The 21,742-nt window shown below is 36.3% G+C and overlaps 1 protein-coding gene across 4 annotated transcripts in view; it reads right to left on the bottom strand.

Annotated features, from left to right (window-relative positions):
- The window catches only part of syt7b (synaptotagmin VIIb), a 129,245-nt gene that overhangs the window by 65,824 nt on the left and 41,679 nt on the right, over nt 1-21,742 (bottom strand). For 3 of the 4 annotated variants that reach the window (XM_041989952.1, XM_041989961.1, XM_041989977.1), the window contains exon 2: nt 9,791-9,894. The exons of the other annotated variant lie outside the window; for it this stretch is intronic. In XM_041989952.1, the coding sequence (XP_041845886.1) occupies nt 9,791-9,894 (104 nt within the window). The remainder of the gene's footprint in view (nt 1-9,790; nt 9,895-21,742) is intronic. 4 annotated transcript variants of the gene reach the window in all.

The following is a 21,742-nucleotide window of genomic DNA, read 5'->3' as shown; positions in this document are numbered from 1 at the left end:
CAAAGAGAATGGTCTACCCTTATATAGTACTTTTCGACCTTATACATACATATACATATGCCTCACACAGACAGTTTTTACAGTGCTTATTATTATACTGTATATTTGCACTTTATATATATATATATACATATTGCCTTTCATCTAGAGTCAAGCAATTGGGGGCTATGTGGAAGATTGAATCTCTGGTCTTTTGATTGGCGAACAAATGCTTTACTAACAGAACCACAGCCGCCCTTCATCCAGCCAGAACACAGCTGGTTTACAAGTTTGCAATTTGGGCCACCCTCTCCATAATGATGGAAGAGATAACAACTGATAGCAGCTATTTAAGAGGTTGATTATATTCAAAGTGGGTGCTCTCCCTGAAAACTATCATTTTTCATCAGCACTGTCACTCACAGCTTTAGAAAAGAGATACATTGATGTGTCTGTTGATGAACAGTATATTGCATGTGCACATTCTGTTAGTACTCAAACAAGTCTGGACCACTTCTGCCTGGCATATATGGCTAGTTCATATGACAAGATGCAACCCTGCAAGCATATATTCACACATGCTTGCATTTCCCTCTCCAGCTGCCCATAACTGCATGCTTTTGAACTATAAGAAAACACTAGAGAATTACACACATATGACTTGAATTTACAACTTCAAAAGTCCCAGCTAAGCCGCTGCTTCACTTTCAAGACCATTATGTTGTGACACTGCAGACCATCAAGACATTGTGCTTCCTTAAAGTTTTAAAAGAAAGGCACTATGACGTCAGGATTTGCTGAGCTGAAAGAAACTGTGTTCAATTATTTATGAAAGTGCATAAAGTCTCAGAGGAGCGACTGTCAAAGGATTTCTAGTAACAACGATGGCAATATTTGCATATTTACACACAAAAATACCTGCACAATCCAAGTCAGTAGATTATAAACCTGTTGAGAATGCTTTGAAATACTCTACAGAAAGTTTTTTTTATTAAAAATATATATATATATTTGACAATATCATACATGTATAAAAGCTTAAAAACTCGTTACGAGGCTTTCAGTAGAATCAAGTCTAGAGAGCACATGGAGAGTTATTAATGTTATTATACATTTATTTAAGGGCTGTCTAATAAACCTAGCAACAGGTGATTCCAGAGGTAGATGGAAAGCACATTTAGCTCTTGTTTCCTCACATTTAAGGGCAAAAAAGGTCATTTGTTCATCTAAACTGGCCCATATTACTGCTCCAAAAACACCTTACAGTATGTGTTTTCTCTTAAAATCACTTTTAATCTTACAGAAAAATTAGAACAGAAAAAAAAGAAAATGTCTTTTTTTCATATATATATATATATATATATATATATATATATATATATATATATATATATATATATATATAAACTAAGAAAATTGTAGAAGTTGTCTCATTGTGCCATCAGTTTTGTTATTGATTTGGACGGGACTAATTTAAAAAAAAAAAAACAAAACAAAACAAAAAAAAAAAAAACTAATTATTTTTGTAAATCTTAATTTTTATTTTCACAAGGTTAATTTTTTACAGGCTCTGAGGATGTGCGCTCTTGTCTTTTGTAATGCTCAATTCTAAACTCAGTGATTAATGTGATGCTTGGAAATGATGCAAAGCAGCCTGGTGCCTGCAGGCTTTCAAACATGGCACCGTGCAGAATGTTTATCTTAATACAGCTTATATAGTCCTGCAGACAGGTGGCCTCTATAAGCATTCTACTGTATCTCTAATGCATCCACAATAAACTCTATTATTTATCATGCTACAGCCCATATGTCTAGCAAACCAGCACAAACATTTTCTGTAGAAAGCAAAGCCTAGGTCCTGACCTGATCTGTACCTGGTACATCCAGCCACTATCCTGTAAACACACATACAAATATTAGATTCTGGGACTAAGAGTCAGATAAATTTCAACCAGTCAAGAATATACTATCAGGTGCAGCTAATCAATTATTAAAGAGAATCATAAAATCTTCAGGAGGCTGGAGAGGAGAGGGCGGAGAAGCTCCAATGTTGAGAGAGTGTGGGAGGATTTGAGAAACACGTGGAGAAACAGGAGCATTTGAGTGCAATGACAGAGTGAAGTGAAAAGTGAAAAACAGAAAGAGACTAGATAGATGTAGTTTGAAAGAGAATATGGAATAATGAAACTGTGCAATGGATGATAAAGATATTGCATGGGTTGAATTGGACAGTGATTCCCCGTTCAGAACAGCATGGCCCTCTCAGTTCGTACTGTCATTGTGTTTGTCACACACCTGGATGTTCAACAAAGACCAAGCACACCCTCTCCTCTTGCCTGTCTGTATACCTCTGTGACTGTTTTTGCCTCTGCACCTCACTTCCCTCCACTTACAATTCTACTCTCCCTTTTCGCTCCCATAAAACAACTTATGCTGGGAGGCCAGACTGCTTCACCTTTTCTGGAGCCTCGGGATTAATCCCTTATACACAGTTCGAACACTGTCTCACCCAAGAATGTTTAATAGCTAAACTGGGTCACAGTGCAAAATGCTGTAAATTCACATAATACTACAAAATGGTAAAATAAGTGCAAAAGTCACCTTCTGAGCTCTAAAATCATTGTATGCCTACATCTGCTTTTTGAAACTGCAACATTCCTCCATTTTGAACTATGTAACATAGTAATACGTGCTTAAATATGGTCTAAGGGTCCAAAAATGGAACTGGCACATGCATGTTTTCTTTGCAAACTGAAACATGCTTATATTCAAATTAGCCCCATCTGACCAAATATTCTCCAAAGACTGTCCACTTACTTTACTGTCAGTTGGAGTTGATTAGAGTTAGGCACAAGAAAATATGTGGCCAGGTTTACATATTAATAAAGGCACAGATAGGATTATGGATAAAATACACATGACATTACCTAAACGTTAATAAACACATGGTTACAAATTCGTATCACACTGCATTGCATCACATAACGCTGCCCAAAAGACAACAGAAAAGCATTTCGAATCTCATGTTTTCTGTTTATTAAATTACATTACATTTAGTGAATACATGTCCTTATCTATAGCCCTTTATAAGACACTACTATGGTATAAGTGGGCATAAATTTTGTTAGATTATTGAGTTTACATGTTTGACTTGCACAGCCTTCATTTCAGTTTTTGATGAATGAAAGCATCAGTTTGTGCTTCTTTTAAGAAGTGCAACAAATTCAGACACTCAAATAATGGAGTGCAATGCTTTAATACTAATTCAACAATAAATGTGTTGCAGATTTACTTTATAAATAAAGATCAACTCTGTAAAATCACATAGTGCAGGCACAGTTTTTTCCCTTGTTGTGTGAAGGTTTAAAAGGAGTGACCTCCTTTAATGTACATGGCTCTCATTCACTTCAATGAAAAATTTATTCATATTAATTATACACTCCTGGACTGAAATAACTCAAGTATCTCTCAGATTGATTAATGTTCAAGATGTTCTGCCCATTTAAAACACAAAACAGTGTTTTTCTGTGTTTATGTGGCTGAGTCTAACCAATGAAAACATTGATTTAAGGGAATATTATCACCTTAACATTAAGTGACAAACTTAAAAAACTGCTTTCATAAATAGGTCTTGTTAAAAATATGAATTTGAAAATTTTTTTGTCTTCACTCATGTTTTGGAGAACTTTTCTCAAGAAAAAATGTCCTAATACCAAACCTCTTCGTTTTTCTTTTTCCTTTCTGGCTCAGCCCATGCTAGAATGGATCAGCTGGAGGGTCCATGATAATCAAGCTGCTTTCATGTGCACAGCGCCAGAAGTGAAGAGACATTGTGCTGCTGACTGATTACAAAACTGTGCATTTGTGTGTTGCAGGGATATTTTTTTCCCCAACAAAGCTTCAGTTGTTGCATGAGCTTATAACATCCATTGCTGGAGAAAACTAACCTGCTGGTGTCAGAGGAAATGTTCATCAATGGTGTTTCCATCCAGCTGTTACTATGTGAACTTTCTGTTTACTCAGACACTGCTGAAGGAAAACAAGGATTTTTAAATATATATTCTTTATAGATTCCTCATTGGAGAGGTACTCCAAAGTTCTTCCAAGAGGAATATAGTTTTGTATTAGTTATCTTAAATTCTCCAAACTACAAACTACAAACATTTGGGTTTGACATAAAAAGGGGGGGGGGGGGGATGAGTACTCCCAAAATGTCATATTACTACCACAATTCTGTGCAGTGATGACGTCTGTGCAGATTCTCTATTACACTGATCATCCAAACTATAAATAGACCTGGATGTCTACTCATAGCTGGGTGCAGAAAGTGTTACTGGAGTAACATCATGAAAACCAAAAAGCTGCCTATGCTTGAAAAACAAGTAATTGTGACGCTGAGAGAAGATTAAAAGTCAGAACTAGTGCACAAACACCGGCCATAACCAGTACAACCATTTGGAATGTCCTGAAGAAGAAAGAAACCACTGGTGTTCAAAGTAACAGACCTCGAATGGGAAGACTGAGCTCATCAGATGTTGACAACAGTTGTTGTGTTCTTCTTTAAAGCTTTCACAATGTTTCTGTTAGCAACATCAGCAACCTTAAAAGGGCTGGACAGAAGATATCACAATCTACTGTTCACAGAAGGCTTCATGTACAAAAGTACAGAGGCTACACCAGAAGATGCTAACCACTTACTAGCAAATAGAACAGGAAGGACAGGGACAAGCCACAAATATTCTGGGACAATGTTTTGTGGACTGATGAGACAAAGACTAACCTTTATGAAAGTGATGGAAAGACTAAAGTTTGGAGAAAAGGATCATCCTAACCATACAAGTTAATCTGTGAAACACAATGGGGAAAATGTCATGGCCTGGGCTTGCATGGCTTCTCAATCTTCACTGATGATGTAACACATGATGACAACAGCAAAATGAACTCAGAAGTCTTCAGATGCATTTTGTCTGCTACTTCAAAGAAGGATGCAACCAAAACTGATTGGAAGATCCTTCATCATGCAGTAGGATAATGACCCCAAACACACAACCTAAACAACACAGGAGTTCATCAAGGGCAAGAAATGGAAAAATCACATAGAGCAAAATTTTAGCTGCTGAAGAAAGAGACTGAAGGGATGAGGCCCCAAAATAAACAACAACTGAAAGAGGCTGCAGTTAAAGCCTTGAAAAGCATCTAAAAAGAAGAATGCAAAGATTTGGTGATGTCAATGGGTCACAGGCTTGATGCAGTCATTACAAACAAAGGATATGCAACTAAATATTAAGTTTCAGTGTGTTTTAATTTTAATTCCAATTCATTTGAGTTCCTTATATATATATATAAGCTATATATATATAAAATATCATATCTATATATATAAATATGAGTATATTTATGAGTATGAGTATATATATATAATACTTTTGCTTACCTAATAATTTTATATTTTGTTACAAATAATGCTATCTCTTCATCTATCTATCTATGCTATCTATCTCTGCATCTGATCCAGATGTAAGTGCCTCAAAATAAAAGCTGAAATGTTGATCTTCTTTGTCTCATGCTCATCTTTTGATGTCAAACCTAAATGTTCATACAAAAAAAGAAACTGGCCTCACTAATACTTTTAGAGGGGAATGTATAGTATAGTAATAAATCTTTGTATCCGTGTGTTTATCAAAAGAATTAGGGACTTCTCTTTCAGAATATCATAAATGCACAAATTTAAAACAACAAAAAAACTTTTTTCTATATCTTGTGTATTGAACCATATTAACTTTAACTAAGTGCTCAGTGAGCCTAAGCTTAACAGTGAACATGATTGAAGCTGCTATATTTGCAAAAAAAGGGAAATACAAGAGATTGTATTGCATAAAAACTAGTGCTGGGCATTGATTATATTTTTTAATTGTGGTTAATTGCGCGAAATATCACGATTAATTGCATTGTAATGTGGAAAATGTCCTTTTCCTTTAAAAAGTAATGCTATATAAAAAGATGCAGAAACTTTTGGTTTACAAACACTAAAAAAAATAGACAGATTTTAGTAGTAGTTTTCTTTTTACACAGTTACAGTTCAAATATTTCTGAGGGAATAATATCTGATTAAACTCAGCCTTAAAGAACAGGTCAAACGCAGGATTAGAATCTCAGAGCTTCTAGATTCTGAGGAGAGATAAATATTTACAATATGCACAATAACTTCCATCAATACACTTACACTTGTGGTTCATTATCCAAATTTCTTACCTATTAATTCTCTAACTATGCATTCAGATCATGCTGCCCAAAGCTGGATCTCATGGATCTCCTGGAGCATGAATAAATAGGAGCTCAGACAGGTACGAAGAAGCACAGCCATTTAGTGCTTTAAAAACAAAAAGCAGGGTTTTGAATTGGATCCTGTAAGAAATAGGAAACCAATGTAGAGATGCCAGAACTGGGGCAATGTGCTTCCTTCATTTTGTTCCAGATAGCAGATGAGCAGCTACATTCTGGACCAGCTGGAGACGATGAACAGAAGATTGATCCAAACAAAAATACAGTGAGTTGCAGTAGTCCAATCTGCAAATGATGAACTGATGGATTACATGTTCAAAGACATTAGCTACAAGGTATGGCTTTACCTTATTGTAACTTAATGTGACATGTGTGGTATCCACAGAAACTCCAGAATCTCAGCTAACAGCTTAGTAAAACCATTTCTATATTAACACAGTTAGGGTAACAAGCTATTTAAAGACCAGATACACAAAGTCAGAAAAAATATTTAAACACATATTATAGCTCCCTGTGTCCACCTAATGCAGTGTTTCTCAATCCTGGTCCTCAAGGACCACTGCCGTGCATGTTTTAGTTTTGTCCAACTCCAGGACACCTGATTCAGATTAATTGAACTGCTTGTCAAGTTCTTTGCAAGCCTGCTAACGAGCCATTCATTTGAGTCAGGTGTGTTAAAGATGGACACCTCTAAAACATGCAGAGCAGCGGTCCCCAAGGACCAGGATTGAGAAACACTGACCTGCTGCCTCAGTCTGCCTGATCCTGTTTGTTTATATGTTGTTGTTGTCTACTTTTGGATGGGCTTGTACTGGAAAAAGCTTTGTTGCACCTGTTGCAGTGACAATAAAGTTTAATTCATTCGTTCCTTCCTTCCTTCCTTCCTTACTTCCTTCCTTCTTTCATTCATTCATTCCAATGGCATGAACAACTCCTCTACTGAAAGCACACATCTCACATTTTCCAAAACTGTAAGTTTCATCACATTATGACCAAGATTAACCAAACCAGATGCAAAAGGGGGCCCAGTTCATGCTTTAAGTTTGTAAAATACAGTCATAACACATGTCTTACCTTTGCTGTCTTGCCTCGAAACTTATATCCACCAAGATAAAACCTCATTTAGTTCAAAACAATTTTTCTAAATTTTGCTTTGGGTGCAGTTTCCCATCCAAAATCACAATTTTTTGCCTAGTTGCATGGGTTTAATTGAGTGCTTTCTGAGACATGCAGCACAGGATCCCAGACTGGGATTCAAACCTGAGCCCACTGCACTGAGGTACTCCTAAAGCACAACATTTTGGTGACAGTTTAGTTTCTAAGTCCTCCTTTTGCTGATAGAACTTTGGGAGACTAGCTAATCACAATAATCACATAGAAGATTGTTAATAGAAATGGATAAAGTTGATAAGATTATGAAAAAGAAATACAGTAAATGTGGGATCAAGAGGGAGAAGGAAAAGGAACCATTCATGACAGAGACATGAAGACAAAGTGACAAACAAAAAATTCAAGCAAATTGTTAGAAGGAAAGAGAGAGTAACACAAAAACAAAGATAATTTGAAAGTACACAAAGAGAAATCTGGTTCTGGTTGCCAGGTTTAATTGGAATTGGAAATGTTTTATCATTTAACATACTGCAGATGTTTCCCATTTAAAACAACCCAGTTAACGTTCTGCTTTTGTATGTTTTATGAACTGATCAGAACAGAAGAGAGGAGGGCAGAGCATTGGAAATGCCAGCAAACCACAATTTATAGGAGAAAAAAACAGTAGCTTCAGCAGTCAGTAGCTCAGAGTCATGCTCATTAACATATGAATCATTAGTATGGTGCTGGAGGCTCGGGGCAAACAGCCATGATGCACAAAGCTCTAAGCGCACAAAGTCATGTGCAAAAAGGGCACTGATGTTGTCTGTCGTGGCCAAACATACAGCCTCTCTCTTGCTTTAGAAAGGAAGACACAACAAACAGTCCTCATTCGATTCAAGGTCACAGTGCCATGAAAAAGTAAGCATGGCTTCCCACACAACTATAGTACATATTCACTGCCATTGTACACTGCCAGTTGCTATCTATTCAAAAAAAGTTCTGTTCTATGTCTATAGCAAAACTTTAGAATCAAAAACATTAAAGCTACATGCAGAACTTATGAAGATTAACTATATACATATTTTTAATATTTGCTTAGAGCGCTGAGCTTCTTTTTAATCTCAAGCAGCAGAAATGTTTCTTGGAAACTTCTTACATTTTGCAGCTATAAGTAATGGGTTTGTTGGAGCAGTTTTCACTTGGTCTATCACAGGGCCACATGATTCTTTACATATCAGGGTAAATCTCCCTGTAATCTCAGGATTTGTGCATTTCCATTTCAAAATTTCAAACTTCTGTAAGTCAAATTTCCAGATCTGATTTTATGTGAAAACCAATCTCAATGTTTTCCAAATGGATTTGAGATCATAACTGATTTTTTGAGATAAGATGAATGTGTCTTTTTTATTCTGATTATATGTGCTATTATGCTTTCAAATACAGTATTTGCCTATGATGTTCATTTTGTAACTCTCTTACCAAATTTAAAATAAAATACACAAAGCAGGGTATGTTTTAAGATTACATTTGGCGCCTTGGCTAATTTAATAAAGTGTCTTATGATTTGTTTTGTGCTTAAAAAACACATATGAGTGTGTACCGTCTACATCAGGGGTGCCCAAGTTCAGTCCTCGAGATCTACTATCCCGCAACTTTTAGATGCAACCCTTCTCCAATACGCCTGAATCAAATGGTTCAATTCCCTCCTCCACATGTCCTTCAGCTCTGCAGATGCCTGGTAACGAGCCATTCATTAGACCCCTGGTCTACAGGTTTAAATCATGATGGGATTGGTTGAAATGTTTCATTTAAGTGTTTAAAATGGCAAATACATTCTGATTTTTCTCTCTCAAACAGAAAAAATCATGGAAACAAAATTACTTGTCCATGCTCTCATTTCTTTCATTTTTTAAAAAAATACTTTTTAAATAATACCAACAAATTATATTAATAAAATCCATAGTTTTACATACTTTCACTGTAGGAACACTAAACTCTTCGTGAGGAAAATTGTAGTGGAAATATAGGTGCAAAACAGCAACAGTGAGCTTGTCAATTCAGCTGAAATCATCACTTTAAGGGAAATAAATAACCCTCCTGCTTGTGACCTAGTGTTAGACAGGGATGTTCAGTTCCTGTCCACAGGCACCACTATCCTGAAGGTTTCAGATGGGTTTCTCTGCTCCAACACACCTGACTGACATGAAATAGATCTTTCCAACAGCCTGTCAAGTTCTGCACAAGCCTGTTAATGATACACTCATTTGAATGAGCGGTGATCATTCCATTTTCATTTAAATAGTGAAACTACTACAACACAATGACTACTTTTCTAAAAGTCCAGTGTATGCTTCTTCTTTTTTCCTTTATAATTAAAACAGATGTCCATGTGACAGGGTAGTTGAGGCATATACTAATACTGAAATATGTAACTTACCAGTTTACGCTGACACCAGGTGCAGACGCCACACAGAGCTACCAGCCAAACAGCACATACTACCAATGCAACAGACAGCAGGAATACACTAAGAGACACTGAGCCTGAGGAGGAGAGACAAAGACAGAGAGAGACAGAAACACAAATACGAGGGTATTAGTGCATTTAATGTAACACTTGACCTTCTGAGGTTCTTGAGGTTTAGATTGTAGTTCATTCATAAACTCTCTGAAAGATAAATTGTGACAACCAGACATGCATTGGGAAAAATGATATTTTAGACATTTTCACCATTCATCCTTGTCATCTGGCATCTTTCATTAATAAAACAGAGTGAAAGTAGAAGCAATATGGAGGGAAAAGACAAAAGGACACTGAAGCAGCTTCTTGATCATGTTCCCTGTATGTTTCAGGTGATCAGTCTGGCATGCAGTGATAGGTGGAGATATTTCAGCTTCACAAACAGCAGCAGTTTGATGTGTGTATGAAGACCACAAACCCCCTGAATGTCTAAGAATCAATCATAACACAGAAGCAGAGGTGATGAAGTTGTGAGGAAAACTAAAGAGAGGAGGAGGATGTGCTGCTAGAGAAGAGACAGATGCTATTCTGAATTCTTTTGGTGCTGCAGGCAGGTACTGTCAGGTGCTATCAGAGGGAGAAAAGGTGGAGCTGCTGAATATGCGTAGCACTGTCACTGGTTTTTGGGGAAGTGATTTACGCCTGTCTGCTGCAGGTTTAAGTTTTTGTGCTGATGTTTAAACAACAGAAGTTCCCTGCAATCTTAAAACGAAGACTTTCTGTTTTGTTCAGATGTGCAGTATTAAATATGGTTATGAAATAGGTAGTAAATGTTACAATTAATAGCTGCATGCATTTCCTAAGTAAATTTCTCAGTGATCAGCTCACCTAAATTCAGCAGCTGCAGATTTAGTCAGGTAAGATTACTTGCAGAGTAGATCATTACTTACAGGTGTCAAACTGTTCAGTACTTGAAATAAAACAGCCACTATGACTTTTTAAAAGAATGACTGAAAAATATTTAATAGATAAGATGGAGAATAACATCAATAAGTCTAATTTATTGTGACTGATGGTTCACTGACTAATTGTAGGGATAAATAAGATAGCTGAGGTGTGCATCCCTGTGTTGATTAAAACAAACTAAACTCACTGGCCCCAGTCCACCCAGTATAGCTACAGACCACAGAGAGTTGCTCCAGAGGCATCTATAGGCTCCATTTAACATAAAAAACCAGCAGAATTACAGTCTCATTATAGCAGATGTGTGTATTTTTGAATAAATCACATTTTCCTTTTATTTGTGTACTTGATGACAAACATTTCAGTGGGTCAACTCTAAACTGAACTCAGACATAAAGAGAAACTAAGGAAAGCGTAGATAACTTTACAGTAAGTGTCTTTTGATGCCCTGTGGCGGAAGAGACAGGTGTGGAGACAGGAAGTACAGATAGAAGACAGCAAAAAGAAGAGGACAAAGTAGATGGAGGAAAGAGACTAATGGACATGAGATAAAGAGGGGGGTTTGTGTGAAACATAAGGGGGTTCCATTTTAAGATAAATTTTTTTTGTTTTTTTGTTTTGGCTTTATGAGATGTATGAGTGATAAGAGTCTCTCTCTATGTGTATTTAGCTTTCCCACCTGCTGTAAGTCATGGCCTTTTTATAAAGAAAGGCATGAAAGCATGGAAACTAATTTCTTTAGTCAAAGTTTTTGTAATCTAGTGCATTAATACAGGAAACTGAAGTAAACAGATGTGTAATATATCCAGTTTACTTCACACCAGAAGGAGGTGGACTGGTCTTAAATATAAAACTCCTGGGCTGTAAATTGGTTCCACTCCGGCCCTGTTTGTACCTTTGAAAAGACCAGCATTTTGCCTCTGGTGATCATCTTGTCCCCTAATTTAAAAAAAAGAAAATGTGTCCCATTACAAGTAAGATAATGCTCTTTTTTTTCTATCACACACACACATTCACATGCCAATGAACACATCAGATGCAATGTGGGTGTCTTGCCCGAGGAAACTTCAATGTAGGGAAACATGGGCTCAAACCAGCAACTTTCTCACTGGCAGGTGACTTGTATTCCTCCTGAGTTACAGCCAGAAGGTAATATTAGTAATACAAATTGAAATGCACAAATCTAAATTTACATACAAACTTTTTTATTTTATTTGTGTCCTCATCATTGCACAACCATACAGCCATTTATTAAAATCATCATTAAATGCAATGCATTAAACGCATAAGGGAACTTTACTACCTTGCAGCCACACATACAATAAAACAGGAAGCTGGCATTGCTGAAGCAACTAAGAAAAGATGAAATACACTCCAGCTCAAAAGAAGAATGGCTCTCTTGAAAGCTTTTAGAGCGGTCAGACCTATTGTGTGGGACAACAAGTCTGGCTATTTTTTACCCAACAGATCATTATAAACAGAGCGACCTCAGGATTTAAGGTACTATCATTTCAAATGAAATTTATTTTAAGCATTGTAGTCTCCAGATGACCTACTCACCCTGCAAGTTCAAAGTTGCAAGAGAAGTTCATCAACATTTAAGAAACCACAAGGTTATGTAAGCTATTAACCAATCTATTTTTATTATATATTATGGAGTATGGCTTTTTGGCATTTTGAAAAAGTCAATTCAAGCTGATTTAATGTATTTTGTTAACAAACTAGACATTCCCACTACCATACAGTCAGACAGACCATAACAGGAACAACATAGGTTGAAATGTTTTTGCCAAAGACAAAAATCACATCATCATCATTTATTCTTTTAAGCAACATTTTATAGACAATGTCACAACTAACATGAATGCAAAGTGTTAGGATTTGTTTTGTGTTTTTCCTCCTCCCTCCTCCTAGCTCTTCTGTGTGGCTGATTATTGGACACAGCTGTTCCTATTTTGGCTCCACCATAAAAGCCTGGGATTGCTCTTCATTCAGTGCCAGTTTGTCTGCTTACCAGCGGTATTGTACGGCCATCTAACAGTTGAGTTTTATTCCCTGTCTTGACTTTCAAGTGATCCTATCTGTTTTTGTCCCTCTCTGTTCAGCTTAGGTCAGACTGCATGACCTTTGTGTTTTTCGTTTCCTGGATTCAGCCACCAGATCTTCTGCATTTTGGGAGAACTCCAGCCACTCTGCATCACCACAGTTTTTTCAGGACTTGACCAATTTCCAGATTTTTGTTATTAAACCTCTTTTTACTTTCATCATCTCTTCGTTTCTGTGAGGTTCCTGTCATCCACCCTTACCCTGAACAGCATATCACATTTTGTATTCAGACTAATGAGAAGAAAAATCTGATTTAAAGCAGCTGTATACCTGACTCTGTATAACATCCGTCACAGCAACCAGTAAGTGAATTAAAATGTCATGACTTGTCCATTTGCTTGAATATTTATCTAAATATTGCATGTACAATTGTAGGAACCGGCAGTGGTTGGTCATATATTATATGGATTAGCTGAGAGGAAATGAGCTGCTCAGAGAGGGGAGTGTATAAGCGAAATAAAAATATATTATGAAAGAGGCAGAAATAATATATCTAAGATTAACTTCCTTTTCTTTTGGAGCATTGGAGTTAATACCAATGTTTTGAATATAATTTTGTATTTAATCTCTTTTGATATCTGATTGTCATCTTACAACAACTGCAGTGATGCAACACCTTATCTGTTACTTAGCGAACTGACAGAATTATAAAGAATTTAATATCAAAGCAGAATATATTTTTTATTCTTTGTCACATTAACCCGTATGTTTCTCATTAGTTTATTTTAGGTATTTATGAGATATTGGCTAAGTAGAGGCCCCATTAAGCATAATTAAATCTCTGCAGTCATTTTGGCAGTTCCACAGAAATGACATTGGAAAGGACACTGGAAAGCTCTTTGTACGTACAGTATATTATATACAATACTGTGAGCCACCCATCATTCCTTTATATTTTGCTTCCTAGGAGCCAGAATTCCCTATAATCTTTTAAAGTGGTCTTGAGCAATAGTTCCAAAGGCTTTTTGAAAATCTTTTTTAAAATTTTTCTTTTAACTTTAGCTGTCTTTTCGCTTATTCACAGTCCAGTCCTTGTACCTAACCATTTTAATAGGAACGTGTTTTGTTTGTTTGCTAAGCTACAGGACTAGGGGTTAATTAGTCCTGTGTAACTAAAACTAAATTATTATCGGAAGAGATAACAAAATGTACTGGTTGGGCCCTGCCTTTCATAAACTGAGCTTAACAATAATAGTATTTAGGGCCCGACTGATATAGATTTTTAGAGGCCTTATATGTTTAACTTTACAAAAGAAGAATTTCCAAAAACATCCAACATAATAATAATAATAATAAAAAAAAAAAAAAAATGCACAGAGCGCATTGCAAGAAAGACAACTTGACTAAAATCTCATCCCTTTAAGTTAAAAGGAAATGCTTATATTTTTAGTAGCTGTCCTTTATAAGAGAAAGAGTCATTCCATGAAAAAAGAGAAAAAAATCTCTATAACACACAACTTTCCTGAACCTTGGCCAGTTTGTCCACCAGCCATGCCACTTCATTTTCATAATCAGATGTAATCACGGTGAGATGAATTTTACCAAGTACAACACTTATAAAACCAGGTATAAATGTAAATATTAGGAGAGTATTATCCATATAACACACCCAGCAACAGACTGCATTGCAATACCAAGCATAAACAGAGTTCTATTTAAAGGACATTTTGGCTGTTGACCCATCCTCAGTGCTGCCTGTTGTCCAAATACACTCAGCTACAAATTTCTTGTCAAACCAGATTACTGCTGTCAAAATTCAACCCATTTTTTATTCCCTCTTGCCAGTTTTTCTCCATTCATTAGCACTCATGTCATTTAAGATGCCACCCAACAGCTACAACTCTACTTTTTTCAACAATCTCAATCACCTAATTCCCCACACCTCACTCACTACATCCCCATTTCCTCATTAGCCTCTTCAATATTTATAGCAGCCCAGTTACACTCATTCTGTACTGGATTGTCATATGTAATTGTCATTATGGGCAGCTGTAGCTCAGGAGGAAGAGCAGTTGTCCACCAACCAGAAAGTCAGTGGAAGGATTCCAGGTTTCCCCTGACTCCATGCCGAAGTGTCCTTGGGCAAGACACTGAACCCTACATTGCCTCCCTATGTGTCTATCGGGGTATTAATGTGTGTGTAATTTGGTGAATGTGACATGTAGTGTAAAGAGCTTAGAGTAGTCAACAAGTCATATAAGTACAATCCATTTACCATATATATGTGCTATGTTACACCTGACTTTCCAGCCACCTTTTAAATCTAAAAATCTATCCAGATTTGATTCTCTGCCCATTTGTGGACTTGACATTTTGGCTATTCTTTAAGCTGTTTGCCTGTTATTCCAGCTTGCCTACAGCAAATCAAAGCTCACCCTCTCACTTCACAGTTTTTGCTGTCAAGCTTTAAGAAAAAAATAGATTATTTAAACTTTTTATAGTTGAGTTGTCTTTCTATGACAGAAATATAAATACACACACACTCACACGCACACACACATACATATATATATATATATATATCCTTGGTTACTTAATTCCATTAACTTCCATAGACCCACAGTTCAGCACCATGTACAGCATCCTCCACATCCAGGCTACAGTGAACCAGTGTTAGTGATGTTGTTAATGTATTCTGCAGAGCTGAAACAAAAAGAGGTCAGAATCATATTTCTTTTTTTGTAAATGAGCAAGATATCAAGTCAGCTGCAAGACAGTGAGGTCCCAGAACTTGAAATGCTGCTTCTGTGGCAACTGTAGATTATCTTTTCCCTTGTCTCATGTTATTTAATGCCTCCTGTTTCATTTTGAAATACTCGCCACTGCTCGTTTCACACACTTCGATTCCTGTTCGTGTGTGCTTCCTGCCAGTGTTCCTTCCCTGAGTTGATTAGTTTCACCTGTTTCTTATTAGCCTTCTTTCCCTTGTGTATTTAATCTTTGTTTACCTTCTTGTAGTGCAGGTTCATCTAAGTAATGTCAAGCAATGCATAGACCTCCTGGTGGCTTTTTTTTTAAAAGTTTGTTATCTATATGTGCTCAAGAACTTGGCCTTCAGACCAGCAAAGAAATCTCATTTAAGGTCTCATTCTTTTGCCATGTGTTTACAGGTGATACATCCTGTTAGCAATCTGTGGTCTGCTTTGCCATCACTTGAGAACATCTTTGCCAGGGAGATTAGGCCATACTCTCAAAGATCCTGCAACTATCAGGGACCTCTTATACAGAACGATTATCTGTAGGAGAGGTAAAAGTAGCTTAGACAAATTTTGTGAGAAATGTTGACACTTTTTTTCTACTCCAGAATTGTGGTAATTAAGTTAATCTCTGACCAAAAACAAGACAAATAAATTGAAACAAATAAACCACTTCAGACATGTAGTAGAAAAGCCGAAGATCTGAGGATATTTAGATACATCATTTTGAAATAACCCTCCACTCTGGTTCTGCCACTTGTGAAAAAAAAGCTTGCATTTTGAGACAGGAGACTATGTTGTCTAAAACAGCCTACAGGTTAAGAGTGTTGCTTCTTATAAGGAACCCTTGTTTCTTGTGGTCAGGAGAGTAGTTGACGCGTTTCCAAACACAGATGTCGTAGATCCGTGTCTTGTTTATATATCTTTACTCAGTTACTCAGTATCTTGAAACAGTTGCATTCCAAATAAAAAGGGGGTAACGACTAAATTATAAAATACTCCTTATGGGCAGGTAAATCTCAAATGTTTAAACACTGTCAAAGACTAATGTGCGCTCCTAGCTTGACCTTACTGAATCTAAGCAGAACAACGAAACTTAACTCTACTCAGTCTGCTTGCTACGTAAGAACCACACAGAGGTTGACTCTCAGAGTAGCCATAATCACATTCAGTTAAATATATTAAATTCACAGCAGCCTTGTAGTTAACTAAATCAGCATTTTACTAACATTAACTAAATGGCTCTAACATCACCTGCCCCTAATTGACAAGGCCAATAGCATTTCAGCAAACTTTGTTGAATCTTAATTTGTGAGTGGTTTAGTTTTCAGACATTGTTTTACTGCAGCACATTTAGGCAGTCAAAAGTTGTCAGTTTTATTTAGAAAAGGGCCATTTTACAAAGACTGACCAACACTGCTCCAACAGTACATCCAACTAACACTACACTATCTCACAATTCAATTCGTCAGCCTTCGTTGCAAAAATCCCTGTAAAACTTTTTGAACTATTCCAAGCCAACAGAAGATGATTAAAGCTGTTTTCAAAAACAGACAAACAACCCGACATTTTTCTGAGGTAATTCAAAGCGAGTATGCAAACTTAAGACATTGCCAATACATTTTCAGTCATAAAACAAAGCTTATTCGAACTTAAGAAAGCTAAAATGTATATGTCATGATATCTGTTTTCTAGTTAATTTGTTTATAAACTGTAATCGCCGATAGTGGTGTTATAAAAAATTCTGTTTAAAGCTTGTTGACTAGTGCCTGCTGAGCCGATGAAGTAATGTAGTGTCAGGTCATGGCAGGTTAAATAAATGTGAATTACCTCCAGTTAAACTGTGTTTGGTTTCACACTGTGAACCTCCCATGGATCCATGTGTAAACAGAAACTCTTTAACAACAACTCAAACACACACACACACACACACTCGCTCTTCTTTTGCTTCTTCCCTCCATACTATATCAGCTTTTATGTGTAAACAGAAACAACTGCATATAGCATTAAGTAGTAGTCACTAAATGTAATCCAGTTTCATATTTAATCATAGAGCAACACTCACATATATCTTATCATTATTCTTGTCTCCAATCTTCCTACGTGCAGTGTCTTTTTCAAAATGACATAGTTTTTATGGTAATTATATGATTTATAACACAAATTATTAGAACCACTCAAGTGAAAAATAGCCTTCATAAACCTGCTGTTCTCTCTATTTCCTTACGCAGCTCCTCAAATAAGCCTCATAGTGCCTGACGTTGCCGTTGATTAATGTAGAAATCAGTCTGTCTGTTAGAGTGTCCTAAACACTTCTTTTGAGAGTAAGGATTGATGATAATGATGAATTAGAAAACTTCTATAAAGTGCAATAAAGTGTATAAAAGCAGCCAAAGCATGCACACATGAACCCTAAATGAAAAAAAATCTGAATCCAAACTTATCCACCTTAAAAATCCAACCATGCCACACCTCTGCTAACATTGTCATTTTGTCTAAATGTGTTTGAGTGATCCTAAACTAACTGTAATACAGACATAACCTTTTTGACAAAGTAAGAAAATGTATATAAAAAAAAAAAGAGTTGAGAAGAGTTGCATACACAGTTGAGTTGAGCATGGTTATAGCTTGACCTGTATATTTAAACTGGATCCCTATCCTTGTTCAAGTAGGCATGCATAGGATGAAAAGCGAGCTACTGTCCAAATGATCTCAGATGCTATGACACTGTGGACATAAGAAAATGTCAAGATACCCTAAAGCTTCTAATTTTTTATAAAAGGAGATCATCAAACATGTAAGCAGAGCTGAATTTACAGATAATTTCCTTAGTTAGTTGAATGCAGTGACATGCGGTGAGGTTCATGGCTGGTGAGGGACTGACTCCTTTGGAGTCTAATTTGCAATTGTAAATATCTATATATCTATTTAACTGGCAGCATATTGACCTCTAAAGATGTTTCATATCTCATCAGCATTCCTCTCTCTTACTAACACACCTACGCAAACACACACAGGAATATATTTGGCCTGGAAAGAAAATTTCTTTTATAGCAGCAAGAGACTATGAATAGAGCCAATTTGCTTTGTTCATGTGTTCTAAACAATTCATACTCATTCTAAACAAATTAAAGTATAGAGATGTGTACACACATTCAATTTTGATCCTTCGTTAAATTCTTAGTTTTTAAAACTTGAAATTCTGATGATTTTTATCCGTTTTAATACAGGTTGTTTATCAAGAGGATAACAAGAAAAAGTAATAACTCACTAAAGGTCAAAATTAATTTTCAAATATTAGTTTAATTGTATGCCATTTTGCAAATGGCTTACAATAAATAAATAAATTTAAGACTTTATTTCATAACAAGAACCGGATTTTAGTATTACAACATCTTTACAGTGCATCCATTAGCTTATTTGGGAACGCTTGTCCTTTGTTGGCCAATGATAAGTTACAAAGAAATATGGACCACCATGAATTCAACATTTAATTAGTCTATCATGATAATTATGTAAGCTTAACTAACCACCACTGGAAAAAAAAATCCATCCATCCATCATCCATCCATCCATTCATCCATCCATTTAAAGAATCTCACATTCTCCCTGAAACATTGCCCACAACATTTGACCCTATTCAGTGCACGTTCTCTTCTCTTGAGGACACCAGTATCTCACTGTCTCTGTACCCCTTTTATTTCTTTTCCTCCACCTGCTGTGCTTATCTGTTTTTCTCTCTTCACTCAGCCCTTAGCACTCGCGCCTGGCATGACTTAGAGTATAAGCACTATTAGTCACCAGAGACCTCCTGATGAGCATCTCTTGCTGTAGGTCATGACAACATGGCAGGGGGCCGCCATTGAGGGAGCTGACCCTTGACTAGCACAACAGACGCTCTGTTGAAAGAGTGGCGGCCAGTGGGAGGACGATATGCCGACAGTTATACAGAAACCAAGGAAAAAAGCATGCTTCTGTTTTAAAGATTATGTCAGTATCTAAGAACAGGATTACTTAAATCCCATCTGTGTTTGATGCAAAGGTTTAATACCTGAAATTGATTCAGCAAATCATGATAAATGGCATGTTAAAAACCTTGATCACTTTAAAAGTTCTTAGTGGAAAATTGAAGTATAAATACAGTTTAACTAAATAGCATCATTTCATTCAGTCGCTGTTAAGACATCTTATTACGAAATAGAGCCAGCTGAAGTATTCGCTATTTGAAAAGCCACTGCTAAAGCAAAAGCACTAACATCTGTAAAATCAGGAACAAAATTCAGACACAGAATCTCTTTCCTGTCATTTCTGTTGCTTATTTTCCAATATCCCTATTACATAACTTTTTTTCCCCACACTGCAATTCTAAAGAAATCTGTGGAGCTGAAAAAGGCTTTAAACTAAAGAGGACTTCCTGAATTTTCCTTTTGTGTCACCCTCATACTGTTATTTTCATTGGTAACATAGCAACAACTGATCAGTAGCACATTTACCCATGCATGCCCTGCAGCAATGTGACTGGCATTTTCAAATCCAGCACTCTGTCACATTAATCACACAAACAAAATAAGAGAGGTAAGACTAGAGTGAAGCAGAGCAAACTCGTACAAAAGCCCAAGCAGCAAATGTAGTTGCACAATATTTTCTGCACTACAAACCCTAAACCTGCCTAAGCATATTAAATAGAACAAGGCATAGTTTATATCTACCCCATATTTTTTCTTTCCTTTGTCGCTGATTTGAAGAATGTAAAGCTAAAAAAGGATCAATGTCAGAAAGACGATGCAGGCAAGCTACCATGAAGGATCACTTCTCAAGTGATGGAGACATGCATGCATGCAGCAGAATCTGTATGACACCTTACATTTTAAATTGACACTAATATTTGGTAGGTAGACAGATCATGTCAAAAACATCTGATTATGAACAACTTTTGGGCTGATGAATTGTACTTTTTTTCTTGACATTAATTATAAAAATAAATAATTATATCAAAGCATTCATAAACTGTCAGAATATCCGAGATTCATTAAGCTAAAAAAAAAAAAAAAAAAGCAAAATAGATATAGATGTAGATGTGTTGTAGAACCTAAGTTCTGTGAATCAATAAGATAAATAAAGATTCATTTCTGATATTTACAGCTTGCTTGAACACAACTGCTGAGAAATTGGGTGAAAAGTTGGGACACTACATTTGCAAACAGTCACATAAAATTTTGTCTTTGCATGCCCAAATGGGTTATAAAGTACTGAAATACATTGCTAAAAATTACTTTCATTTTCAGACTCTGGTTATGGTTCAGCAAAAAAAACAAAAAAAAAAACAACTTATGTTAAAGCATGAAAAATGTAGAATTTTGGCAACCTAATGATACTTTGTAAATGACAATGGCACACAATTTCCGCTCTCTGAATTTTTCACAGAGGCAGTGATGACAGAACCTGTCAGCCTGATAAGTGAGCAGACTGGGCTTACAGGCATAATGTTCGTGAAATGAGCATAAATTTGTTATACTAGTCAGTAGAAGAGAAGCTGGTCGCTTTCTTGGAGAATGAAATTTTAATACATTTCATGTCTCCCCCACATGCAGTAATACAGTATTACAAAGCTTCAGCTCACGTATTTCTGTAGGCAAGCTTGAAATAATTGGTAGGTTAGGTAAAAATCCTCACTTGGTACAATACCTCAGTGTTTCACATTTTTATTGCATGATATAAACCTTCTGGAGGTCACTTACTTTTAAAATTACCAGCTTACACAAATAACTTATGGTGTTGTCTTTATATGAATACAGTCTCAGAGTGTAATAAATAAATTTATCAATATTCGACTATACGCAGAGGAGACAATGTTTTTCAATATTTCATACATTTCTTGTTGCCTTGTCCCTCAGCATGCTTTTGATGAGATAAAACTGATCAATAATGTCTAACATGCCAAACACTGACAAACTGCGTTTTATCTAATGTCTTCACAAATAAATAAATAAACAAACAAGGGTCCAGGCCCCTCCCGAGGACATGCAACAGATGCTTCACTGACTCAGTTCTACCGTAATCAAAGACAGGTAATGGCAACAATTGTTCCAGGCTCTATTCTCACTTTAAGGGAGGCAGTGTGGATGGTTTTATGACTTAATTACCAACATTTAGAGCTGAGAACAGT

The sequence above is a fragment of the Melanotaenia boesemani genome, chromosome 1, assembly GCF_017639745.1.
Source record: "Melanotaenia boesemani isolate fMelBoe1 chromosome 1, fMelBoe1.pri, whole genome shotgun sequence".
Lineage (NCBI taxonomy): Eukaryota > Metazoa > Chordata > Actinopteri > Atheriniformes > Melanotaeniidae > Melanotaenia > Melanotaenia boesemani.
This window is presented reverse-complemented; position numbering and strand designations above follow the sequence as displayed.